The following is an 11,006-nucleotide window of genomic DNA, read 5'->3' as shown; positions in this document are numbered from 1 at the left end:
GGCAACGAAGTCCGTCTGGCGAGACGTTCAACAGCCTCCCCCCATTGGCTAAACATCAAAGCTACAGCTGTAAAAGGCTCCTCTCTTTGTTCGTTACTTTTTCGCCAAGACAGAATCCCCTCAGGATCTAATTTGCAACAATTTTGTGTTAAGAAACTCTCTCAGAATCCTGAACCAAATAAGAAGTGTTCACAAGTTGCCAGTTTTATCTACACACACTCCTATATGTAACAATCATTAATTTCTACCATCTCAGACGGATAGAGTGTTCACAGACTGGAGACAGAATGGACTTGTGACCCTTAAAGACCTACTGTATATATATAGACAATTGCTTTTCATCATTTGACCGGCTGAAAACTAAATTTGACATTCCGAATCCGTACCGTTTTAGATATTTTTGCAACACTGTTCTCCACCTCTGCGGTCCACGCATCATCGCAGAGAGGCTTGGTCGAACAAACTGCAGCTCGATGTGTCTCTAGATTTCTGGAATGCAGCCTTGAAAGGAATTCATAAATGCTCCATCGGTGTCAGGTGCAAATTGATTCAGTTTTAAAGTCGTCCATAGACTTCACTGTTCCAAGCTTAAACTGCATAGATTCTACCCATCGGTTTCTCCACTGTGTGATAGATGCAAGGTCGCAGAGGGCTCTCTATCACATCTCTTCCGGTCGTGTCATCAATCGCAGACGTTTTGCTGTGAAATATTTCAATGGTTTGGTGTAGTATATGATTTTGTCATTGTTCCTGACCCAGAGCTGGCTCTGTTTGGATGCTCAGCGTCCCCTTGCATTTATCCATCTGTGGTACGTAAGGCGCTAATGCTTGGTATGGTCGCTGCAAAGAAAATGATTCTCCTGGTCTGGAGAACCCCTGACCCTTCGTGCTTCAGGAAATGGCTCAACCAAATGACAAACATTATTCAGATGGAAAAGATACGCTTCCACAGATCCAATGCGAAAAACACATTTTTGGACATTTGGCGTCCGTTTATTGACCATCTCAAAAAATAGTAATCTGTAAGTTAATTTTGACTCTATGGTGAAAGTTCTGTAACCCCTGATCTTGTTACAACAACTTTTATGTAAACTTAACACCTTTTTTTTTTTTCGTATTTGGCAGCTCCGTGGTTCTGTGTTTTGTTTTAATTTTTAATTTATTTTATTTTTATATTTTGCGTTGTCTTTTGTTTTTTTCTTGTTGTGTTGGATAAATATGAATCTGAAAATTCAGAAAATAAAATATATTAAAAATAAAAAATGTAAATTACTTTTTAAACACACCTAACAATTCAACTACCAATGAATGAGCAGTAAGCAGTAGTATGCATGTGATAACATAGATTGAAAAATAAGCCGAAGTGATCCCTCTTCTTTGAATAGACAAGCTAAGCCAGTGTGTTAGCCAGTGAAAATAGAGCGGAGAGGCACCTCTTCACTATGTTACGCAATCTATGTCAGTGCGCAGCTTTGAGGGAACATTGCTGGTGTGTGTGTGTGTGTGTGTGTGTGTGTGTGTGTGTGTGTGGGGCGGGGGGGTGGGGGGGGGGTTGGGGGGGGGGGGTTGTGGGTGTGTATGTGTGTGCCAGCAGTAATTACATCAGCTGCCCGACGACTCAGATTGTGAACTATGAAATTTGATTCGTCGTCGTCGTCAACAAAATGCACACACACACACACACACACACACACACACACACACACACACACACACACACACCCTGACACTCCTCTTCCCGGAATGAGTCAGGAGGTTAGAAGTCCCGCCCCCTGTGCTCCCTGCAGCCAATCACAGCCCTGACTGGTCTTTCCTCCGCTTCAAGTCAAACTGCTTTTGTTTCTCAGGAAGTTGGAACCCAGTCAGTCAGTCAGTCAGTGGCTCTCAGAGGTGAAATGGCTCAGGCAGCAGCTCAGCTGGACCCAGAAACCTTCTCTTGTTCCCTCTGTCTGGATCTTCTCAAGGATCCAGTGGCCACTTTCTGTGGACACAGCTACTGCAGGAAGTGTCTCCAACACCACTGGGATGCAGAGGAGGAGAGGAGAGTCTACAGCTGCCCTCAGTGTAGGAGGACCTTCACACCAAGGCCTGTCCTGGAGAAGAACACCATGTTAGCAGCTCTAGTGGAGACCCTGGTGAAGACTGGACTCCAAGATGCTTCTGCTGATCACTGCTATGCTGGAGCTGGAGATGTGGCCTGTGATGTCTGCACTGGGAGGAAACTGAAGGCCCTCAAGTCCTGTCTGGACTGTCGGGCCTCCTACTGTGACTCTCACCTCCAGCATCATCGTGATGTTCCTCCCCTACAGAGACACAAGCTGGTGGAACCCAGCCAGCAGCTCCAGGAGAACATCTGCCCTCGTCATGATGAGGTGATGAAGATATTCTGCCGCAATGATCAGAAGATCATCTGTGGTTTATGCTGTATGGATGAACATAAAGGTCACGACACAGTGGCGGCAGCAGCAGAGAGGACTGAGAGGCAGAGAGAGCTGGAGGAGACCAGGCAGAAGATCCAGCAGAAGATCCAGCACACAGAGGAAGACCTGAAGGTGCTTCAGAAGGAGGTGGAGTCCATCAACGGCTCTGCTGATAAAGCAGTGAAGGACAGCGAGAAGATCCTCACCCAGATGATCCGTCTGCTGGAGAAAAGACGCTCTGAGGTGCAGCAGCAGGTCAGATCCACACAGGGGGCAGCAGTGAGTGGAGTCAAAGAGCTTGAGAAGAAGCTGGAGCAGGAGATGATGGAGCTGAAGAGGAGAGACGCTGAGCTGGAGAAGATCTCACACACACTGGACCACAGCCAGTTTCTCCACAGGTTGTCCTCACTGCCAGCACTCAGTCCGTCTCCAGACTCCTCCAGCCTGGAGATCCGTCCTCGGAGATACTTTGAGGACGTGGCAGCAGCTGTGACCAAGCTGAGAGATGAAATACAGCAAGTTCTGATGGAGACTCAGACAAACATCTCACAGACAGTGAGCTACGTTGATGTTCTACTGAAGGTACCAGAACCCAGGAGCAGAGAGGACTTCCTCAGATGTTCACCTCAAATCACTCTGGATCCAAACACAGCATTCAAACATCTGTTATTATCTGAGGAGAACAGAAAAGTGACATTCATGAAGGAAGTTCAGTCTTATTGTGATCATCCAGACAGATTCACTACCTTATGGCAGGTCCTGAGTAGAGAAGGTCTGACTGGACGATGTTACTGGGAGGTGGAGTGGAGAGGGTGGGTTGATGTAGCAGTGGCCGACAGGAACATCAGCAGAGGGTCAAAGGAAAGTGAATTTGGATCCAATGACAAATCCTGGCGTTTATATTGTTCCTCAGGTAGATATTTGTTTTATCACAACAACATCAGGACTGATGTCTCAGGTCCTCGGTCCTCCAGAGTGGGAGTGTACCTGGACCACAGAGCAGGCCTTCTGTCCTTCTACAGCGTCTCTGGAACCATGGAGCTCCTCCACAGAGTCCAGACCTCCTTCACTCAGCCGCTACATGTTGGATTGTGGCTTGGTCCAGGTTGTTCAGCTGAGTTGATGAAAGTGTGACTGAAGTCGTCAGAGAGACTCTGAGCTGAATTCTCACCTTTGATTCTTCTTCTGTCTTCACGTTTGTTGCCCAGTGTCTCCGGCTGTCAATCACAGGGTGGGCGGGGCCTGGACGCCACTTCCTGTTTGTGCTCCTGGTGACTGTTGTCCACCTGATGCTTGTCTCCACGGCTGCTGGATGTTTGTGCCACGTTGTTTCTCTTCCTCTGCAGCCCATTCATCCCACAGATTAATAATGTGTCATTAGTCCACATGACAACTTTATTACTATGGAAACACAGCTGAGGTCTGTTTCCACTCTGGACCTTTCCACCCTGACCTTTGACCTTTCAATAACTCATCCATCTGATCAACCTTCTGACTGTTGATCCGTTTGTCAACAATCAGATGAATGCATGTAAATATTGTGAAAGAATTTTGTCTTTTGATTCTGCTTGTTGGCTCAATGTGACAATAGTCAATCAATAAGTCATGAAATATGCCATCAGTCTATATTGCACAACAATGTCAAGTCAATGATCAAGTGTTGAATTGAAGCAATAAAGCAACAAGACAATCCAGATAAAGTCTCTGCTTGTTAGTAGATTTCTCTTCTGTCAAGATCTCCATGTATTCACCACAGACATTTAGAAAGTCAACACCATGAAGACAAGATCAAAGTTTCAAAAGCACATCAGTCAATGTGGGAAACAGCTGATATTTCTCTGGCATGAAGGAGGAGGATGCCACACACACACACACACACACACACACACACACACACACACACACACACACGAACCACTATTTTGCAGAACAAGTAGAGAACGGGTACTTTACTGACTCACAGTGTATTTACTTTATTGCACCATAACCAATGTTCCCTCTCAGCTGCGCGCTTGCGCAGTCGCGCACTACTTGCACATTCTCAGCGCACAAGGAAATCTATGTAGCGCATAAAATATAATTCAACAGAAACGTATTAATTAATAATATTAGAGCTTTTATTAGGCACCGCACCGCTACGCCTTCGGAATGATGATTTGTTTGTTTCTTCCAGCTGCACGGCACCGTATGAGTCCAAAAGGCAGAGAAAGTTTCCAGGCTGCAGCGCTGCGCTGACATAGATTGCGTAACAAAGTGAAGAGGTGCCACTCCGCTCTATTTTCACTGGCTAACAGCAGCACACTGGCTTAGCTTGTCTCTTCAGAGAAGAGCTATCACTTCGGCTTATATTTCAATCTATGTTATCACATGCATACTACTGCTCATTCATTGGTAGTTGAATTGTTAGGTGTGTTTGATAAGTCATTTACATTTATTTAAAATAACAGTTTAACATATTGTTAAATATGGCGCCGATGACGACGCTGAAGCCCTCCCCCACAGCATGGGCGGACTGGCATACGGGGATACTGGGGATTTCCCCAGTGGGTCGGTGGGCCGGACCATGAGAAAAGGAAAACGAAAGAAGGGAGGAAAAAAAAAAAAACTCTATTGCAACGGCCAACCGTTTTGTGGTCCGCACGGGTGGCTCCGTCGGTTAGCTATTAATGTAATAGATTACACCTGTGTGCACATATCACACTACTTTTGCTGATAACCAATCAAAATTTGATCCACGTGGGTAAGTCCCACCCATTACCTCAGCCTGTTGCAGCTTTGACCTATCAATCACGCTGCTGTAACGGCGCTTGACAGCTCTCGTGCAGGATTGAGAGTTAGCGCTGCCCGGGCAGATGGAGCAAAGGTGGTTCTGAAAAACTCGGGGATTAAAAAATGAAATCCCTCGAAGAACTTGCAGCAACCAGTAGGGAAGGGAAAAAAACAAAACAAACAAAAATCGACAGACGGGTTTGATGGTGGTTCGGGGCCGAGTTTAGCCATAGCTGCATTAGCGGTGGTTAGACTGCGCTGAGATCGCATGATGAAGTGCTACAGAATTCAAGAGTCCGGCGGTGGCCAGTGTTCTTAGTTGTTGGCCACTTTTGGCTGTAGTGGAACGATGATGCCGTTGCCGCCAGACTTGAAGCGGCGCGCACCTCCGCGGCCGCTTCCCGCCGTGCAGCGATTTGTTTCGGCGTCTGGTCCATTTTGTGCCCGAGCAGCGGGCGAAACAGCCAGAGGACAATGAACAATTATCCGGCGCTGATGGAACGTGATCGAAAACTTTTGCATCAGTGCTTCATATACGCCGCGACTGGCGCGATATTATGATTTAGCGCACGTTACGCTCAACGTCACCCCGTGCGGCAGGTAAAAAAAAGGTGGTGTTGTCCCGGGTTTACAGATTCCACCGCATGCCGATTAGTGCGGAGCCGATCGGAGCCGATTTTGACCCGGGTCATTTGCCGGGTCGTTTGACCCGTTTTGTCGCGCGGCTCGGTGAGCAGCTTCCACCGCCACCAAATGCCGATTATTTAAAAAAAAAACAAAAAAAAAAAACATGTTTTTTGGGCAGTGGAATTGGGGCTTGACAGACACGGCAGTGCACGGAACTGAGACCAGTGGAACCAGTGACAGAATGATGATAAGTTATGATTGGAACTTGATGATGCTTTAGGCGAAAATGCTCATTTGGCTAACTTTAGTTAATGCCGCAAAGTGTATGGGTTGGTGTTAAGATTAAAGTTTAAGGTTAGGCCTTGCAGAGAGAACTGTTTGGGGTTAAGGTACATTTATTCTTGTTGTTGTTGTTGTTGTTGTTGTTGTTGTGCTCAGATGACAACATTGCCCGTTTGCCTCGTTTGCTTTTCAGCAAATTATTATTACCATCAAATCGCAACACCATATACTGCACTCCTTATATTTTGTTGATAGTGCAATTTTAATAGTTTACTAGCATTATTATCAATGTGAATATTCTTGTACTCTGAAGATGATCCTGCTGCTGACAGATACTAGAAGTCAGTGCCCCCATGCAGCAGCATTATTTCACCAAAACAAAGCCAGAGACATTAGACCTCGTTTTAACCAAGGCTTCAGGATGTTTTAACTTGTATTTTGGTGTGCACTCTCACCTCATGACTTATACTGTAACTGTAACTGTATTGCATATTGCAACTTCAGTAATATTTTTTTTTTCTCTCACCCACATATATATACAGCATGTTCCAGAGGGGACCCCAGGGAGCACTGTGTACAAAAAGGCAAAGACAGGAAAGATTCTTCTTCACATTTCAAGTTTTTAGTTTACAAATGTCAGTTTGCTATTTTCAGTTTAGTTCTCATGTTCATTCATGTTCTGGGTTAAGTTTTTAGATACTATATAGTTTATATATAATATATAGATTACTTTATAGCCTTGTTATTTATCTAGTTTTAAATGACATTTTTACTGAAATGGGCTCATTGTTGTAATTATATTGCACTCTCGTGGTTTACTCATGTTGTAGTTATTTAGTTCTAACAGCCTGGCAAATTGGTCTGCCAAATTTTATTGTATCAATGACTTGCTTGCATTAAAATCACTACACTGCTGTAATTGTTTTACTCTAGACTACTTAAGGTTTCAGGTTAATGTTTACTATATGATTATTGTCCAAAACACCATCAACTGCTGTTTTTTTCATCCCACACCGCACATGAAGTGGGCCAGTCTATCAATAATTCCCGGGCCACTTTTTCCCTCCAGTCCGCCAGTGTCAAACAATCCTAGAGGAAACCCTGATGGGTCGTAGAAATGCTAATACAAAAGTGAGTAATTAGATATTTTACAGACAAAGAGTTACAGGAATTCACACTGTATCACAAGCTACAGCACACGTATTTCTTCCAGAACACGACCCTCAGCCAGGCCACAACTGGACCTCAGCCAGGCCAAAGCAGGACTCTTCCTATGGTTAAAGCAGAACTCTCACATATAACACACTACACATCTCACGAACAACAATATTTTGCTCTTTTTCATTTGAAGTGGGCCAAATCACTTCTATTCAAAGTAAACTCATGAAAATTGCTGCTGGAATGTGATTCTTTTAATAAGCCATGTAACTTGCTATGATGCAAGGTTTTGAACAGGTGTGATACTGGTGTGTGGCCACAGCGTGCACATCTGATGCTGCTCACAGTGGTCCTCAGTGTGCTCAAGGAGCTTGTGTGGCTGCCCAGACACATGGAAAATTAGAGGGAACATTGATCATAACACCCATGATCATGTGAATTCATATATAGGGATTATATAATGCTATAATATGTTATATATTATGTCAAATATGTGTATTTCAGGACTGAGCCCATGGAGAAGACTCAATTGTTTTTTTTGTATGTTTATTATTATTATTTACAAATTAATAGCTTCTTTTTTTTCTTTACTCACCGATGAATCACCGTATGCAAGTGTGGGAGGGGGGTGGGGGGGGACACTGGGGTTGCCGGGGCGGAGGAGTGGAGACAAAGTCAAGTGCGTCCCGTCTCAGTTCATTAGGGGACAGCTTTTTTAGTTGCCAAATACGGGACAGTCGCGTATTTGAGCACGGAAACGACGCAAAGTCACAAACACAAATACAAGTTTAAAAAGGTACAAAAAGAGGATCGTGGTGCAAACGCTAAAAAAATTTTTAAAAAAAAATAAAATACGCTGCAGGACACAAAAACATTTACTTCATCAATAAATGCGCTGTAAACAGAGGAGTGATGCAAAGCAAGAAAACACATTCAAAGGAAAAAACGCTGCATAAAGCAGTCCCTACACCGGAAGTACAGTTGCTCCACGAGGAGCACCCCCCTACAGCGAACAACAGTCCCGACACTTCCGGTTAGAGTCGCCGCCTCCTACAGTTTCAACACCGGGACATCTCATCTCGCGGGGGGGTGGAGGACCTCCCCCTGAATGTGGGAGTGGGTGTGTTTCCACAAAATATGTGTCTTCATGGTATTTAGCTCTTTACTGAAAAATAAATGCAATATAGCCATTTTATGACTTACTGTAAATGTACAGGTAGGTGACATTTCCTGCTTGGCATTGCTGCCTGTCGCACTTCTTTCGGTGCCCACGGGTCAGCTGCAGGGTCATCAACCAGAAACTACCATTCATTGACGTTTCGCTCCTTTTAATCCTGGAACGTCTCCTTGTGGCGGGGCAGTGACAGGGACGTTTGCCTCGTTGATTCTGCGGTTGTTGATGGGGTTTGGTGTTCTTTCCCCAACTCCTGTCCTGAGCCAGAGCCAAAAGCTGCCTTTCTCAGCCTCCTCTGCCAGGTCTTTAATGGCCTTTCGCAGCTTCCCTCCAGTAACTCCTGAGTCCCTCAAAAGGCGTGTGGTCGAAAGCCCCATGTAGCCTCGTCAGCCAACATCTACTGGGTAGATTGTGGTCTTCCAGCCAACTTCCCGGCACTCAGCTACCAGCTCAGCGTGCTTGGCCTTCTTGCGCTCAAAGGTGGCCTCAACCCCCTCCTCTGAGGGTACAGTTAGATGGATGAGGTGCACCACTCTTGGCTTGGAGGACCACACCACAATGTCAGGGTGGAGAGATGTGGTGGTGATCTCCTTTGCAGAACTGTCGACACCCCTTTCAGCACTTCTGTCAGGCTACGGCTCAGGAACCATGAGCAGATTTCAGAAACAGATTTCTCTTTGATAGGTCTTTCAGTTTCAGCAGGCAGAATCAGAATCCAAAAACGGGCGGAGGTCAGACACAGGCAGGCAGGCAGACAGGCAGGCAGATTCTGGAGTCGAAAACAGGCAGAGGTCAAAACAAACCGGGTCTGGATAAACGTTGCGAATCAGGCAGTCACTGGGCTTCACAGCAAGTCAGGAACTTGGAGGAACTTCAACTGACGATCAGACAAAGCAAGTCTGACATGACTGGGTTTAAATAGGCTGAGTAATCGCTGCAGATGAGGAACAAGTGAGTAGCAAGAGTGGCGGGAAATCTCCTCAGCAGGAATTTGGCCATATAAGGACAATAGGGCGTCGTGAGCCCCGACCAGCAGAGGGAGACAAAAACACTGCCGCAGGAGGGAATCCTGACAACTTCAGCTATTTTCCTCAGGACCTGATCATGGTGCCATCTATAGCGCCCCTGAGAGAGTCTTGCAGCCTGACAAGATGTGCTGGTGGGTAGCGTTGGGAGCATTGCAGAGTGAGTAGCATTACTGAACCATTGGTTTCTAAACCTTGACTTAACGTCTGCATCACTTCCACATCACTGATGATAACAGTTAACAAAAAACTCTTGCTCATTACAACTGTTAAAATTTAAAAAATCAGTGAGTCTCATTTTCAGGCAAACAAGAATAAAGACATGAATTGCCCTGATTGAAAACTCAGTTACGGATGCTTGACTCAACAATTTCAATATATACATCTATGTGTGTGTGTGTGTGTGTGTGTGTGTACACACTTTATTAGCTTAATAGTAACTGATAGTGCTTGCTGTCTTAGTCAAACAATTTTAATCACCATAAACAATTTTGTACTGATAGTTGCACAAAGCAATTTCACTGTTCCCTTGAGATATTAAAGGTACTGAATCGAACCTGAACTATTTACTGGCAAAATAACACGAACAACATTATGAAATGAACACCGTTGTCTTCAGAATGAAATTGAACTTTCTGCTGATTCTCGCCTCTTTGGCCTGTGGATAGGAACTCTGTGCATGGGTTGCCTCTGAATGTCAGGGCACGACTCAGAAACCACAAGTATTTGTAAAATAGAAACTGTTTTTGAGGGGACCTTGCAGTCGGACTGAAGGAAAAAAATATATATCGATAAGGGTTGCTTTTAAACAATCACACTCTGAATTGCAGCTCTGTTTTTCAAATAAAGGAGCAGTTTCTTTATTTCTAAACTTACACTCTTCGTCTGAATCACTTCCACATCACCGATGATTACAGTTAACAAAAAACTAGCGTTCATTAGAACTGTTAAAATGAAATACAAAATCAGTTTGTGTCTTTTTCTGGGAAACAAGGACTTGAATTGTCCTGACTGAAAACTCATTTACTGATGCTTGACTGAACGATATATGATGGTGGACAAAAGGAGGTAAGATGAAGAAATTCTTCAGAAATCCAGGTGACATGGAACTATAAAAAGTTCATTGCTCTGATAACTCAACAGTTATAAAAGCGGCCGTTTTTCAGAGTCAACACACACAGAGTTCCTATCCAACGGTCCAAACAGGCAAGAATCAGCAGAAAGGTGCGTTTGATTCTGTGGCGTTTATTTCATCATTTTGTTTGTATAATTTTGGCAGAAAATAGTTCAGGTTAGATTCAGCTCACTGGCTATTTCAGGCAATGGTGAAAGGACTTTGGTTAGTCCCTCCAGGAAATCAGCACTACTGCTGATGTCAAAGTTCAGTCAGCGCAATATGGGGCGAGGTGCAGAATATTATATTCTACATGTAGTTTTCATCTCGGCCTCTAGATGTTGCGGTCAGATATGTAGCATATTGCTGTAAGTCAATGTGATTTTAATTTGAAAGTTAACGGGATGGTGTTTGTGACTCATTTTCCGTTTGAGAGT

General features: G+C 44.6%; 1 protein-coding gene across 1 annotated transcript; it reads left to right on the top strand.

Annotated features, from left to right (window-relative positions):
* Window positions 1–1,654: 1,654 nt before the first annotated feature.
* Window positions 1,655–4,120, top strand: LOC142904855 (tripartite motif-containing protein 16-like). The gene is made up of 2 exons (XM_076051213.1): window positions 1,655–3,511; window positions 3,629–4,120. The coding sequence occupies exons 1-2, from the start codon at window positions 1,896–1,898 to the stop codon at window positions 3,693–3,695; spliced, it is 1,683 nt and encodes a 560-aa protein (XP_075907328.1). The 5' UTR covers window positions 1,655–1,895; the 3' UTR covers window positions 3,696–4,120.
* Window positions 4,121–11,006: the final 6,886 nt, after the last annotated feature.

Source organism: Nelusetta ayraudi, unplaced genomic scaffold (assembly GCF_046127955.1).
Source record: "Nelusetta ayraudi isolate G7.1 ecotype Tasmania unplaced genomic scaffold, CSIRO-AGI_Nayr_v1 ptg000133l, whole genome shotgun sequence".
NCBI lineage: Eukaryota > Metazoa > Chordata > Actinopteri > Tetraodontiformes > Monacanthidae > Nelusetta > Nelusetta ayraudi.
This window is presented reverse-complemented; position numbering and strand designations above follow the sequence as displayed.

Excerpts from the sequence above, each read along its gene's own strand:
- LOC142904855 (XM_076051213.1), top strand. The coding sequence starts at position 1,896 with ATGGCTCAGGCAGCAGCTCAGCTGGACCCAGAAACCTTCTCTTGTTCC. Across the intron at positions 3,512-3,628 it reads CAGCCGCTACATGTTGGATT|TGTCTCCGGCTGTCAATCAC; the intron begins GTGGCTTGGTCC and ends TTTGTTGCCCAG.